Source organism: Mustelus asterias, chromosome 27, assembly GCF_964213995.1.
Source record: "Mustelus asterias chromosome 27, sMusAst1.hap1.1, whole genome shotgun sequence".
Lineage (NCBI taxonomy): Eukaryota > Metazoa > Chordata > Chondrichthyes > Carcharhiniformes > Triakidae > Mustelus > Mustelus asterias.
Genome location: NC_135827.1, coordinates 15,351,445 through 15,367,787, shown reverse-complemented (window position 1 = coordinate 15,367,787; position 16,343 = coordinate 15,351,445). Strand labels below are relative to the sequence as shown.

At 39.5% G+C, this 16,343-nt stretch overlaps 1 protein-coding gene across 2 annotated transcripts in view; it reads left to right on the top strand.

Annotated features, from left to right (window-relative positions):
• Nucleotides 1-15,892, top strand: part of ccdc15 (coiled-coil domain containing 15) — a 47,564-nt gene extending 31,672 nt beyond the window's left edge. For both annotated transcript variants that reach the window (XM_078199171.1, XM_078199172.1), the window contains exons 7-11: nucleotides 1,078-1,197; nucleotides 3,258-3,361; nucleotides 5,687-5,857; nucleotides 8,550-8,698; nucleotides 14,763-15,892. In XM_078199171.1, the coding sequence (XP_078055297.1) occupies nucleotides 1,078-1,197; nucleotides 3,258-3,361; nucleotides 5,687-5,857; nucleotides 8,550-8,698; nucleotides 14,763-14,878 (660 nt within the window). In that variant the 3' untranslated portion in view covers nucleotides 14,879-15,892. The remainder of the gene's footprint in view (nucleotides 1-1,077; nucleotides 1,198-3,257; nucleotides 3,362-5,686; nucleotides 5,858-8,549; nucleotides 8,699-14,762) is intronic.
• The last annotated feature ends 451 nt before the right edge of the window (nucleotides 15,893-16,343 follow it).

Here is a 16,343-nt window from a genome sequence, read left to right as displayed (position 1 = left end):
GGCATAGATAGGGTGAACAGTGAGAAGCTTTTTCCCAGGTCGGAGGTGATGAACACAAGGGGTCATGGGTTCAAGGTGAGGGGGGCAAGGTTCAACACAGATGTCAGGGGGACGTATTTTACACAGTGGGTGGTGGGGGCCTGGAATGCACTGCCAAGCAAGGTGATTGAGGCGGACACGCTGGGATCGTTTAAGACTTATCTAGATAGCCACATGAACAGACTGGGAATAGAGGGATACAAAAGAATGGTCTGGTGGGCACATGAGCGGTGCAAGCTTGGAGGACCGAAGGGTCTGTTCCTGTGCTGTTTTGTTCTTTGTTCTTTGATTTTCTGGGCTATGATCCTTCCATCCTACTCTTCTCATCCTTTATTAAACGGTTACTCCACCTCCCTTTCCATTTATCTATCTTTCCGAAGTAATACTTTGTGTGTGTGTGATCAAAATGAATGACTGCTTCATCAAAAACTTTTTTTAAGTATGATGGCTGGAAACTCTCTATTTTAATTATAGAAACCACCTACTCAGGCCAAATCTAGCATTGCATAATATCAAACCATTTCCTATTTTTTCCTACAGTACAGAATTCTGAACTCAGGACAAGTTTTCAATATCTGTGCATTGATTAATTCTTTGCATGCTACTATAAGGATATTTTACAGTTTTGGTGTTTTAAAAAATGTTGATGATTTGTTTTAAATTAATTCAAGGAATCTTTTTAGAGCTAATCCTGTCACAACTTGATTGAAGCCTAAAAATCTTGGCTATCTTATCAACAATAGGCCATCTGTTGTACTAAAATATTTTAAATTGTCCAATAATTTAAATTAAGCCATTAAGCAAAATGGGAATACGGTTCTTAAAAAGAAAAGACAATTCATAATGAAACAACTTTTGATTTTTAAAAATTAGAGTGTAAACAGAATTAGAGTTGTTTATCCCAGTAAAAGGTTTAAAATTGTAAATTAATAAATAAAATTTGCTGACTTTCTGATCCCTTGTGACTTGTTAATCATTGAATTCCTCACAGTCAACTCTGATCTAATTGTTTTTGTATATGAATTGTTATTTTTTCAGCCCTGTAATCGACTTAATCGTGAGCCCTACCCTACAGGTTCCTCTATAGCGTTCAATACTGACTATAAGGCAGCACTTATTCTGCGGCCTGGTGTGGACCAGGAAGAGAGCAAGAAACAGGTGAGACCTTTACACTTCAAGCTGATTTGAACAAAATCTCGGGCTGACAACCCATTGATTCCTTGGTCCATCTTGTGCATCAATTTGACCTTTATGAAGTGAAAAAAGGCCGCTTATTGTTACCATTAGGAGAGTGGATTAAAGGGAAGCAAAAGTCCCTCAACATCTCTATTGGATCCCTTGTATACTTCCTAATAGCATGCACCATGTTGAATTGATTGTGGAAGGTGTATGATCTGGACAAACTTTCTACTAACAGACCCAGTAAACCAAGAGAAAAACTTGGTTTGGAGCATTTGGATTTTTGTTCCAAGTATACAGGAAGCAGTCTCTTGAAGTTTACTTTTCTCATTTTGTATGATATATACATTTTCTGAGAAGTTGCAATGACTGTTGGATTGGCACTCCTCTCCTATTTACTTACCTTGCATTGAAGCTCTGCATTTTTGCCTGGACTTCTGAATTGGGGCTCCTCAGAAATGTGGAATGTAGAATCCTCCTTTGTAGTGCAGCAGTGTCAGGGGAAGCCAAACCAAACTCCTTTTTATGGCACGAGTTGCCTTATACTGGTGGGTTTAAATGTCCAAAAGCCATGATGACAAGCTACAGAGAGAAGTGTAAGCTATGTAGGTGAGGGCGTAGGGTGTTGTGGGTAGGGGTAGTGTCCAGGCACAGGGTTCAGGGATGTAGTCAGGTGGAGGGGGGACTGGAGTCAGGAGGTCAGTAGTATGATCATCCAGGAGCTACAACTTGTTTTAAGCTTTCTAACTTTCTAATTCAATTCTTCTAATTATTCTGCTAAGTAAGTCATAACCATCCAAAGTTTTTAACTCAGAGTTTCAGAGTGTTCAAATATGGGATAATTTCCCATCAGAAGTCCAAACTTCCCAGGCAATTCCTGTATAGTCGATGTGTGGAAACTTCTGAGAATTCCCCAGCACGTTTGGGAGATAGCTCCAGGGAATGACCACATGGATATCGGAAGTTCTGTCAAAATGTGCAAGTGCTTATGGCTGAGAGGTTAACCAATAAGTAGCTGAGCAGAAATGGTCCCTGCTTCTGTTTGTGCTGAGTTAGTTAACCTGAGATTAGGTGGTGGCAGAGCAACTAAAATTGGACACAGCAATCCTGGGGTCAGAGAAGGGTCCTAAGAGTTCCAGTTTTGACCCAGCAATAGTGAAGGAATTGTGATTTAGTTCCAGGTCAAGAATGGTGTGGGATGTGGAGGGATACTTGTAAGTGATTGTGTTCCATATATCTCCTATCCTTGTCCTTCTAGATGGTGGAGATTGCAGATTTGGAAGATGCTATTGGAGGAGACTTGATGAGTTGCTCTAGTGCTTCTTGTAAATGGTGTACACTGCTGCCACTTTGCATGAGTGGTGGAGGGAGTGAATGTTTTAAAGTGGTGAACAACATGCCTATCAAGTGGGATGCTTTCTCCTAGATGATGTACAGTAGAGTCTCTTGAGTGTTGTTGAAGCTGCACTGATCCAAGAGAGTGAAAAGGTGTTCCATTATACCCCTGACTTGTGCCTTATAGATAGTGGAAGGTTTTTAGAGAGACAGGAGGTAAATTATTCGCCACAGAATTCCCAGCCTCTGATCTCCTCTTTTAGCCACAGTATTTTTTATGGCTATTCCAATTCCTTTTCTGGTCAAAGTTAACCTGTAGGATGTTGAGGGCGAGGACACAGCTGAGCTGAAATAGGCTTGACTGCTTTTGTTCTTTGGAATAATCTGGTGGAATTGACAGGATTTCTTTTCTTTTGCCAAATAAAACACCTCCCAGAAAAGGAAACCGGGTTAGAAGCTGACTAAAGCTTAATAAGCTGTCCTGTATTGCAGTCAAGATAACAACTGTCATATGTTCAATCTGCCTCAGTGCAGTAGATGCTTTCTACTCATGAAAATGGCTCAAGAACCTGTTTAATGTGGTGTCACGTTACACTTTCAAAGGACAATCATTTGCATCAGGTCTGGTTGTTTCTCAACCAAGCTTCATGTAATTTGCAGATACTCAAATAATGCAGGTATATTTCTGATTGATCTGTTTCCAGCGTGGTAACCAGTATTTGATGTACCGTCGCCTCTTCATGGACATTGAACGAGAACAGGTGAAAGAACATCAACGCCAGCGGGAGCATGAGAAAAGGATAGCAAAGTGAGTGATACATTTAGTTGAGGCAGTGCTGAAACTCAAACTCAGCAACTTAACTGCTGCCTGAACTTGGGAAACTGCTGGTCATGCTGCAATCCTCAGTATAATTCACTTCAGAATGTTTAGCTTATAAAAATATTTAATACCACTTGTCCACAAATGAGCAAATCGTTTCATATTTAAATTCTAATAGAAGACTAAATATGCTATTGTTAAGGACCAAGGTATTTTATGAAGTTAGCCAAGACCCTAACTTTTACTTTTGATTTTGGCATTAGGGTGAGCATAAGGTGTTTCACTCCAGGTATGATTCAAGTGACTCACTAGGAAGCTTTCATCAAAACAAACTTTATTTAAGAACACAGTTAGAATATAACAAAAAGAATTAGCATAACTTTTACTAATTAAAATACTTAAACCTGACAAAGTATTATTCTTAACAGCTAACTATCTCTATTGTTCCAATTTAGCAGTATCCTTAACAGACATGAATCAGTTAGCACAGAAACCAAAGATGCTTATGTAGGTACTAAGTTTCCAGTCTTTGACACTTCTGGAGACTAATCCAGACAGACCCTTGTCTTCTAATTCTCATACAGCAAGTTCCAGAGAGAGAGGTCCATCCCCAAACAGTAAAATCTCAGAGAAAAAGGCTTATTTTTAGGCAGTCTCCCCTTCAGACAGAGCAACAGATACAGAGAAAGCAAACTCTGTCTAAAAATCCCAAAAACAGACTCCCTTGAGTTCACTGTGAAAGTCTAGTTGTACCTGATCATTGACCTTGCCTGTCAATCAAGCCCCACTCTGAAATATCCCAGGGAAAAATATAAAACAACAGAACTCTGCATTAGTTCAGATTAAAACAAACACTGCATCAATAAGGATCAATTATGTTGCTACAATAACAATTCAGTGCAGCGGGATCCAGACACAACATCTCCGATAATAAAAACAAACTGCTACAACAAATCCTGCACAAAAACATTTCTTAAAGCCACAGTATCGTCTCGCTATTGAATTTGTCAGAGTCATATAAATCAGAGAATGATGCAGCACTGAAAGCGGCCAAATGAGCACCAATTATTTTTTAAAACAATTCAATTAGTATCATTCTTCTGTTCTCAGGCCATCTCCCTGTGATTTGTTTTTCCTTCACATATTCATCCTTTGAAAGCTACTATTGAATCTTTATCCATCACCCTATCAGGCTATGCATTCCAAATCCCAAGCACTTGTTGCGTAAAATTTTTTTTACTCCACTCTGGTACTTTTGCAAATCACCTTGAATCCGTGCCCTTAGATTCCTTATTGTTCAGCCATCAGAAACCGTTTTCTTTGTTTACTGCATCAATGCATGATTACAAATACCTCTAACAAGTCTCTTAGCTTGCTCTGCTCGAAGGAGAACAGTCCCCTGAAGCCAGAGAGCTTCAAGTTTTTAGCTGTCCAGATCACCAACAACCTGTCCTGGTCTCTTTCTCTCTCTCCCCCCTACCACCGACACTATAGTTAACAAAGCCCGCCAACGCCTCTACTTTCTCAGAAGACTAAGGAAATTTGGCATGTCAGCTACGACTTTCACCAACATTTATAGATGCGCCATAGAAAGCATTCTTTCTGGTTGTATCACAGCTTGGTATGGCTCCTGCTCTGCCCAAGATCGCAAGAAACTACAAAAGGTCGTGAATGTAGTCCAATCCATCAGGCAAACCAGCCTCCCATCCATTGCCTCTGTCTACATTTCCCGCTGCCTCAGCAAAGCAGACAGCATAATTAAGGACTCCACACACCCCGGACATTCTCGCTTGCGCCGCCTTCCATCGGGAAAAAGATACAGAAGTCTGAGGTCATTTACCTGCCGACTCAAGAACAGCTTCTTCCCTGCTGCCATCAGACTTGAATGGACCTACCTTGCATTAAGTTGATCTTTCTCTACACCCTAGCTGTGACTGTAACACTACATTCTGCACTCTTTTGTTTTCTTCTCCATGAACGGTATGCTTTGTCTGTATAGCATGCAAGAAACAATACTTTTCACTGCATACTAATACATGTGACAATAAATCAATTGCAAACATCTTTGCCAATCATGCAGTGAGTCAGAAGATTTGCATTTATAAAGCATTACATTGTGTTGTTGATGTCTCAACAAATAATAAATTCAGTGAATGACTTTGGAAAACAAAAGGCAATGACAGCATGTACTGTGCTTTGCCTATAAATTACAAGTTTCACATTTGCTCAGGCTTATTCATGTTCATATGCCCACACCAACCTTGAGCCTTTAACTCAATTCGGTATCCATGTTTCTTTAAAAATTTTGCTCAGAATTAAGGAAGAGAAGGAGAAACTAAGGGAGGCTGAAGAGAAAAGGATGCTTAAGCTAACTCATCAGAAAGCGCGAGTGGCTGAAAGTGGAAGAATTGCTCAGTTGAAGGAAGAGGAGAAACAGAAGAGAGCAGAAAAAGTCAAAGCCCAACGAAACAGAGAGAGTACCAGGTATGCTGAGAATTCTGCCTTTCACAGGAATCAAGGTGTTTTATAGTTATGCAGAAAAAGGAAGGAAATAAACCCACAAGATCAAATTAATCTTTGCTTCACACCTTTGTAGTAGTTAATATGCATGCAGATAGTTTGAAATAAATATTTCTGATGGTGTTGCAGAGTGTTCTTGCTGGAGAACTGATTTTGGACTTCTCTGTTTAATGCCAAAGTCATAATGCAACAGAAGGGTTATCAGATTGTCTTGAGGTCTGTGTTATTGATTTCTCTGTATACTGTAGTAATGGTACATCTTTAGCCTTTTCTTGTTAAGTGAGGAAGTACATTTCAATTTGGATGCCATGACCACTGAGCTCTTGAATTAAGACTGGCCATAATGCAATGGTTAGTTCAAACAATAAAAGTCATTATAATAAGTTCCAGTGAATACTGCTGATAACTTTAATTGATAAGTTGTATAGAAAAAGATCTGTGACCACATATTTCCATTTTAGAAGTGGGAAATTGATATAGAATAGTTCATATTTATAATTGGAAGTTTCACTTGGTAGAATAACAAGACTGAAATTATTAGTAAGGTAAAGTATGGGAATTGTACCATCTGGAGAAAATTAATTTAAATGACAAAAGAAGCTCATTAAATTTGATCTGATATATGGAGTTGTATTTGGTAAGGCAGAAAATAGTGGAATGTCTTGTAGAAAGGATAATTAGAAGTGAGTATTGGAACAGAGATTTGGGGTTCAAATGTCTGTAACCTGGATACAAAGCTTGGGACTATAGCACTTTTGCATCCTCCAACAAAACAGGCTAGCACATGCCTGATTTTTGTATAACTAATAAATCTGTTACATCTGATATTCGGTGCTGTGAATCCTATTGACTGGAGGAATCAATTATAAATAAGAAAATGATATCCCCCCCCCCCCCCAAAACCCTGTGTTTTCAACATCTTGACAGTTGGGACTAATAGGCTTTTGCCTCAAGGTAGTTTAACTTTTTGAATTCAGATTGATTTTGTGTATCAGTTGGTGAGAAATAGCCTCAGTTTTTACTTGCTTCACAGGAATTCACTGAACTAGTTGCAGATGTTCTGCTGTGCACACTTTTAACTGTATTGTGATGTTTCATGCTATTAATTTAAGTTTGCTGCAGTTTCTAAGATTACGAAATGCTATTCCCTGCAGTGCATAATGCAGTTAGGTAGGGGGAAATATCTGTATTTTGTCAGGTTGGAGTAGCTTTAGCTGATGAGAGTTGATAGTTAAAATGCTATACCAGTAAAAAAAGTATCAATTAAAAATAAAGTAAAACAATTTATTCAGTGCCTTCTTGCTTATATAGCTGGAAAAAAATGGAAAAGACAAGCTCACCAACAGATTATCAACATCTGAAAATAGGAGACTTTCAGAATATTTTCCCAAACATTTACTAAATATTTTATCATTTTAGATGGGTGGATCTGAAATATAATTTAAGTGTTTTCTGTGTTATACTCAGCTTTATATGTCTTCTATATATCTACAAGGAAAGGCTGAGCAACTGATCAGTTACCTAATGATAAACTGCTTAAAGTTCTAATGATCTAGTTATTTAGGATTGCAACGGGATCTTGATCAATTGGACCAGTGGGCCGATGAATGACAGATGGAATTTAATTTAGATAAATGTGAAGTGATGCATTTTGGTAGACCGAATCAGGGCAGGACTTACTCAGTTAATGGTAGGATGTTGGGGAGAATTATAGAACAACGAGATCTAGGAGCACAGGTTCATAGCTCCTTGAAAGTGAAGTCACAGGTGGACAGAGTGGTGAAGAAGGCATTCGGCATGCTTGGTTTCATTGGTCAGAACATTGAATACAGGAGTTGGAACGTCTTGTTGAAGCTGTACAAGACACTTGGAATACTGTGTACAGTTCTGGTCACCCTATTATAGAAAGGATATTATCAAACTAGAAAGAGTGCAGAAAATATTTACTGGGATGCTACTGGGACTTGATGATTTGAGTTATAAGGAGAGGCTGGATAGACTAGGACTTTTTTCCCTGGAGCATAGGAGGCTTAGGGGTGCTCTTATAGAGGTCTATAAAATAATGAGTTGCATAGATCAGCATCTTTTCCCAAAGGTAGGGGCGTCTAAAACTAGAGGGCATAGGTTTAAGGTGAGAAGGGAGAGATACAAAAGAGTACAGACAAGCAATTTTTTCACACACAGGGTGGTGAGTGTCTGGAATGAGCTGCCAGGGGCAGTCATAGAGGTGGGTACAATTTTGTCTTTTAAAAAGCATTTAGTAGTTACATGGGTAAGATGGTATAGAGGGATATGGGCCAAACGTGGGCAATTGGGACTAGCTTAATGGTTAAAAACTGGGCGGCATGGACAAATTGGGCCGAAGGGCCTGTTTCCATGCTGTAAACCTCTATGACTCTGTGACTGCTGAGCAGCACTATATTCAACACTGCTTACTGGCCCTGAATTGAAATGAGATGTTGGCAGCCAGGGTAGAAAACTCGAGATTCCAGCCAAAACTGAGGAGTACAATTGTGTGTGTATGTGGATGAGTTTTAGGTGAGTTGGAATTGAGCAATGTATCTTTATGATCGCTAACAACGGATAATACTTGCTTTTGGCAGAGTGAATCAAGCTGCTTCAACTCTGCTTTCTTGCCATCATTAATGTATTGCAGATACATAGAAGCCTTAAGAGCACAGATGATGGAGAGGATTAAATTGCAAAACACAGATCTACCTCCGCTCTGTTGCTGTGGAACCGATTTCTGGGACTCGCATCCAGACAAGTGTGCGAACAACTGTGTCTTCTATAAAAACCCTAAAGGTACACAAACTGGATAATAATACTTATTAGAACAATATTTATTTCTTCCAAATACCTAATTTAGAATAGTGGATACTCGTGAGGAATATTAAAGGCTATCTGATTGAAAGTTGTGTGAGGGACTGATGCTGAACTCTGCACAATGTTAAAGCATTGGATTTTACATACATAAGAACATACAAATTAGGAGGTCATTTGGCCCCTTGAGCCTGCTCTGCCATTCAATGAGATCATGGCTAAAATACAGATGAATTCCCCATTTTCTTAAGAATTGAAAGATTATTTTGGGTTCTGCCTTTTCAAGGTTTAATGAGGTGCCTAAATTGCATCTTTGGACCTTTCCAAATACACTAATCCATAGTATATCAGTAATTAACCAAACTGATCACAACAGGATAGTATTATGCACTAAATGAACTGTAACTTAACTCTTTGCCAGAGTCACAAAAGACAACGTTGCACACTGCTGTACTACTTGAATTAACATCAGTTATGATGACGCAACACCAGCAAAACACTAAGCATTGATCGTGGGAAAATATTTGAATATTTAAAATCAACCGTGAGAAATTCAGTTGTTGTTGACATAATTTAATTGTGGCAATAACTTGAATTTCGCTTGAGAGTGTTGATAACATTCAATGATCAAGATTACAGTATGGTTTTGCAGGATTAGTTTAACAGTCTTATTTTAAACATATTTGTAAAGTTCCACCAATGAGGCAATTGCATTTATGGACTGAAAGAAAGGTGTGCAAGTTCTGCAGTAGACGTTGACAGCTGTCACGCTCCAGGCTCATGTCTAGAGGCATGAACAGAGTCTATTATTATCACCCTTTGTCTAGTTTTACTGGGTTTAGCAATTAATTTTCTGCTATTAAACTGCACTTTTCTGTGTTCAGAAACTTTAACTATTAAAATACTGAGTTGCCATCAACTATTATTTATTATTTGATTTATTAGTGTCACATGTATTAGTATACAGTGGAAAGTATTGTTTCCTGCTTGCTATACAGACAAAGCATATCGCGCATAGAGAAGGAAACGAGAGGGTGCAGAATGTAGTGTTACAGTCACAGCTAGGGTGTGGAGAAAGATCAACTTAATGCAAGGTAGGTCCATTCAAAAGTCTGACAGCAGCAGGGAAGAAGCTGTTCTTGAGTCGGTTGGTACGTGACCTCAGACATTTGTATCTTTTTCCCGACAGAAGAAGGTGGAAGAGAGAATGTCCGGGGTGCGTGGGGTCCTTAATTATGCTGGCTGCTTTGCCGAGGCAGTGGGAAGTGTAGACAGAGTCAATGGATGGGAGGCTGGTTTGCGTGATGATTTGTGCTACATTCATGACCTTTTGTAGTTCCTTGCGGTCTTGGGCAGCGCAGGAGCCATACTAAGCTGTGATACAACCAGAAAGAATGCTTTCTATGGTGCATCTGTAAAAGTTGGTGAGAGTCATAGCTGACATGCCAAATTTCCTTAGTCTTCTGAGAACGTAGAGGCGTTGGTGGGCTTTCTTAACTATAGTGTCAGCATGGGGAGACCAGGACAGGTTGTTGGTGATCTGGACACCTAAAAACTTGAAGTTCTCGACCCTTTCTCCTTCATCCCCGTTGATGTAGCCAGGGGCATGTTCTCCTTTACGATTCCTGAAGTCAATGACAATCTCCTTCATTTTGTTGACATTAAGGGAGAGATTATTGTTGCCGTACCAGTTCACCAGATTCTCTATCTCATTCCTGTATACTGTCTCATCATTGTTTGAGATCCGACCCACTAAGGTGGTGTCGTCAGCAAACTTGAAAATCAAGTTGGAGGGGAATTTGGCCACACAGTCATAGGTGTATAAGGAGTATAGTAGGGGGCTGAGAACACAGCCTTGTGGGACATCGGTGTTGAGGATGATTGTGGAGGAGGCGTTGTTGCCTATCCTTACTGATTGTGGTCTACACCAGTTGAATCATAGAATTCCTACATTGCAGGAAGAGGCCATCCGGCCCATCAAGTCTGCACCGATACTCCGAAAGGGCATCCCTTCCAGGCTCTGTCCTATCTCCATAACCCCGTGCATTTACAATGGCTAATCTGCCTAACCTACACATCCTTGGACGCTAAAGGATAGTCCATCTACCTAACCTGCACATCTTTGGGTTTGAAATAAAAGATTACCCTTTCTGAATTTCCAATTTTCACTATTAAACTGTCCCTTAGTTTTTGGAGAGCTGAAAATTGTGGCAATTTCTGAATTATTTGTGCATTAAATGAGGTAAAAGTGTTAACTTGGAAATTTGGTGGGAATGTCTGGTAAATTTTCTCAATTGATAATTTAGATTAGCTGTCAGACTTTTACTTAGAGCTTTAAGATTGCAAGCTAGCTGAGGAGCCTAATTAACAGAAATGAACCTGCTGTGGCAGTAATCTGAAATTAACTGAAAGTGAATAGGTGTTAAACACTAACAGGAAGCTGATTTAACAGTTGTCCCTTGAGTGTGAGTCATCAGCTCTGTATAAATGTCTACAGGTTTTGGTATCACACTGTGTGGTGAGGCCTGAGTGTAATAAATTAAGTGGGCTAACTTGGAAATTTGGGGTACGAAGGTGCAGAATTTTAAATCATTTTTCAGCTTTCAGAAGCTGGTGAATGTTCAAGGCTTTAACTGGGTGAACAGGGAGATGATTGTTTGGTGATTTTTTTAAAAAGATTTTATCCCTCGAAATGCGGGCAGTATTTAAACCAGTGCTGAAAGATATAAACTTGAAATCTATTTAGTTAAACTAAACACAATTAAGATGGCAGAGCAGGTGACGTGTTGAAGCTGTAGCATGTGTTTGCTGGTGGACACCAGTGTGATCCACATCTGTAATAAGTGCCGGCAGCTTTAACATTTTTGTCCCAGAGATGATGAGCTGGAGGCTGAACTTCAGACATGTGATACATCAGAGGGAGAAAGATACCCAGACACTGTTCCAGGAGGCAGTCACACACTTTAGGCTAGTTAGTTCTGATTTGGGCTATGGTGAGGGACAGAAAGTTGTGACTGAGTGAGGAGGTTTAGGGACACAAACAAAGCTATGGAAGGGCAATTGTCCAACAGGTTTGAGGTTCTTGCAATTTGTGTGGATCAGACCAAGGACTGCGAACTGACCACTTTGCTGCAGGGAGCCATTCAGGATTTGGGGGAGTAATGTAGGTATAGTAGGGGATGGCATTGTTATGGGGATACATACTGTTCTCTGCAGTCAAATGCATGAGTCTGGAATGGCCATGTTGAATACCAGGTGCCATCTCTTCAAGTAGATACCAACAACACAGGCAAGACTAAGAAAGGTGCCCTGCTGAGGGTGAATGAGCATAGAGACTAAACTTAACAAGTAACTCTACAACCGGAGCCTAAGGGTAAATGCAATCAGGGATTTGGATGCACAGTTCAAAGTTTGTGTGGGAGAAATGAGTTTCAATTTATGGGACACTGGTGGCAGCACTGAGGAAAAAGGAAACTGTACCGTTGGGGTGGCCTTCACCTAATCCACACTGGGGTCAGTGTCCTGGTGAGTTATATAACAAGGGCTGTAGTGAAGGCTTTAAACTAAATTGTGGAGGGGAGGGTTCACATGAGGGAAAACCTGGAAAGTTAAAGTAAGAGGCAAGAGTACAGGGTAGTGCTACAGTTAATGATAACCAGAGTGAGACTGGAAGGGACAGAGTGTACAAACATAAGAGTGCACCAGTTAGTAAGGTCATACCAGGGAAAAATAGTAAAAAGACAGGATTAAAGGCTCTTTATCTGAATGCATGCAGCATTCATGACAAGGTGAATTGTTGGAACAAATAGAAATGGGGAGGCGATGGCCTAGAGTTATTATCACTAGACTATTAATTCAGAAATTTAGCTAATGTTCTGAGGAACTGGGTTCAAATCCCGCCACAGCAGATGGTGGAATTTGAATTCAATAAAAGAAATCTGGAATTAAGAATCTACTGATGACCATGAAACCATTGTCAATTGTCAGAAAAATCCATCTGATTCACTACTGGTTCATTAATATTTTTTAGGGAAGGAAATCTGCTGTTCTGGTCTGGTCCAGGGACCTGGTCTGGCCTACGTGGGACTCCAGAGCCACAGCAATATGGTTGACTCTCAACTGCCCTCGCGTAACTAGGGATGGAATAAATGTTGGCCAGCCAGCAAAGCCTGTGTTCCACAAATGAATTTTTAAAAATAAAATGAGTATAATATGGTAGCCATTACAGAGACATGGTTGGAAAGTGACCACAAGTCTGACCTGAATATTCAGGGGTCTTTGATGTTTCAGAAAAACTGGAAGAAAGGAAAAGGAAGGCTTTTAAATGAAGATAATTATCTTGGTTTGGTGGATAAAAATGTAGAATAATTTTGGATGGAGATGAGAAATATCAAAGAAGACACTGGTGGGAGTGGTTTCTAAGCCTCCCTGACAGTGATACTGTAGGACAGAGTATACATCAAGAAATAATGGGGGCTTGTAAGAAAGATACTGCAATAATCGTGGGAGATTTCAATCTTCATATAGATTGGATGAATCAATTGGCAAAAGTACCCTGGAAGATTTTTTCATGGAATACATTCGGGACTTTTCTTTAGAACAATATGTTCTGGAACAAACCAGGAAACTAGTGTGTTAAATTTACATAAAGACAATTACAAGGGTATGAAAACAGAGTTAATTAAAATGGAATGGAAAAATAGGTTTAAGCGGCAGACATTTGAGAGATACTGGTACCCAGATGATTGGGAAAATTTTAGAAGCTGGCAAAGAATTACAAAAAAAGGGAGAAACTATTGTATGAGTAGAAACTGGCAGAAAATATATTAAAAAGAAGAGTGTAACTAAAGTAAGTATTGTTCCCTTAGTGGACTTGGGGAAACAATAGTGAATACTTTGAACAAGTACTTTTTATCTGTCTTCACAGTGGAAGACACACAAAGCATCCCAACTATAGTAAAAAATCACGAAGCAAAGGAAGGGAAGGACTTAAAACAAATGTTATTACGAGAGGAGAAGTATAAGAAAGCAAATGGGACTAGGATAGAGGATTGGCTAACAAACAGGAAGCAGGGAGTCGGGATAAATGGGTAATTTTCAGGTTGGCAAACTGTAACTAGTGGAGTGCTACATGGCTCAGTGCTGGGGCTTCAACTATTTCCAATCTATATTATGAAGAGGCAGACTGTATCAACAACAAATTTAGCTACCATAGTACAAAGAGTGTCACGCTGGTACAATGGTTAGCATTGCTGTCTCACAGCACCAGGGACCCGGGTTCAATTCCAGCATTGCGTGACTGTCTGAATGGAGTTTGCATGTTCTCCCCGTTTCTGCGTGGGTTTCCTCCCACAGTCCAAAGATGTGATTTCCATGGTAAATTGTCCCTTAGTGTCAGGAGGATTAACAGGGTAAATACGTGGGGCTACAGGGATAGGGCCTGAATGGGATTGTTATTGGTCCAGGATCGATGGGCCGAATGGCCCCCTTCAGCACATGTAGGGATTCTATAGATAGGAAAAATTGAGAAGACAGAGTATGAAAAGGGATATAAATAGATTAAGTGAATGAGCAAAATTTTGGCAGATGAAGTGAGAAAATGTGAGGTTGTCCACTTGAGCAGGAAGAATAGAAAAACAGTATTATTTAAATAGACAGAGTGTGCATAATGCTGCAGTACAGAATAATCTGGGTGTTCTTGTACATAAATCACAAAAAGTTAGCATGCAGGTACCGCAAGTAACTGGGAAGCCAAATGGAATATCGTCCTTTATTTCAAGGAGGATGGAGCATAAGAGTAGGGAAGTCTTGCTACAGCTGTATAGGGCTTTGGTGAGACCGCACCTAGAGTACTGTATACAGTTTTGGTCTTTATTGAAGCAGCTCAAAGAATGTTATAACTAGGTTAAGTCCAGCTTCAAATATCTGAAAGCAGCAAGTTTACAGAAGAATAGCTGTATAATCAAACCAATCTCAAGGAAAGATTTCACTGTATACCTGTGCCATATTTTGTCTCCCTCCATTCCTCCATCTCCCCTACCCACAGCGTATGTCAAAGCACTACAGTCTGTATTATCTTCATGCGATGCTTGGGATGGACACTGTAGAAATACCTCAATGAAGAAGATCGCATCAGCGCATTTGTATTCGGCCTGGAAATGATTCAGCTGCTCTGGGAAACTCTAGATTCACTTCAGCGATCAATCATCACCAAAAAAACTCTGATCTGTGGAAATGTGGTCCAAACATATACGGGCGACTTTTTAATAACATGTGGTTGATAAATTATTGGTGTTGCTTTTATTTAATTATGAGAAATTATTTTAAAATGTCTAATCATTTTTCTGAATTTTGAAGATATAAGGTTCGGTAAAATTGAAGATATCTCCAAAAACCATTCTAAAGAAAAACAATGGTGATTTCTACATTTCGTAAAGAACATGTTTAACTTCCAAATGCAAGGATCATTATTTAACATCTTACAATTGTCTATCTCTTCAATTCACTCTGATTTTTTTGCTTTTATTTTCTCTTCTGATTTGATTTTATAAATGGAATTTCTCTTGGGGAGATGTCTTGATTTGGGAATTATTGATCTGCCAAGATGTGTTATCCCCAGATAAATTTCATCATCTCACAGGCTATCCCAGAGTAAGTACCAGCTTCATTATTTTGCCGGGATGGATGCAAGTACGACTTTTCACATACACAGCAGTTGTCATGGATCTGCAGTTTCCCCCCCCCCCTCCAGGTTTATACAGACTGAGGGGAACACCGCACTAAATTTGTAAAAGAATCTTGTACCGTTGTCAGAAACAGCCAAACATCCCAACTAATGGCGTGAAATCTTCTGAGTAATGAAGTCTGACATTACATAGGGCAGAATAAACTGCCCAATACTTTCAGGTTTTTTTGTGGTGCTGTCGTGTTTGTTTAATTTGCATTTGTTTTATTCATGTAAAGTTTTTTTTCATGTAGGTCTAACAGTTGTGTTACTAAAATGCCCTTTATCTGGAGTTTCATAGTCTGACCAATAAATAAACAGAATAATTTGAGTCAAGCATATTTAGATTTGTGCTGCTGGTTTCATTATATGTGCAATAACTTGTCTAAGGTGTGAATTTGCGATTTACATATCAATGCAATTTATTGATCAATAAAATATTTTTAAATGTCCCACCTGTATGGAGAATATTTGCAGTAAGATGGGAGATAGTTGAAATAGAGCTTGTATATTATCAGAAGATTACCACATCAATCCTGTACTCATACACTTCTTGACAAAAATGCACAGTTGGAGTACAATTTCATAATGTGTGTGTGGGTGAGAACAAGGACATGCAGAGTGGACAAATTGATTATAGCAGGAGTCCATTCAAGTGAATGGATTGAAAATGAATGTGGTAGTGATAAAGGACATCCAGTCACGGGAATAGATATTGTTCCCTGAAGCCAAGATCAGGAGTTTGGGAAGTTGGATTCTAAATTAGTAAGCAGAATTTCAAGGATAATCTCTGAATTACTACCTAACCTATCTGCAAATTGGGATGAGTGTGGGGAGAAAGACTTTGAGTTCATGGGGTACTGACATCAAAACTAGAAAAAGAGCTGTTCCGTTGGAGGGGGA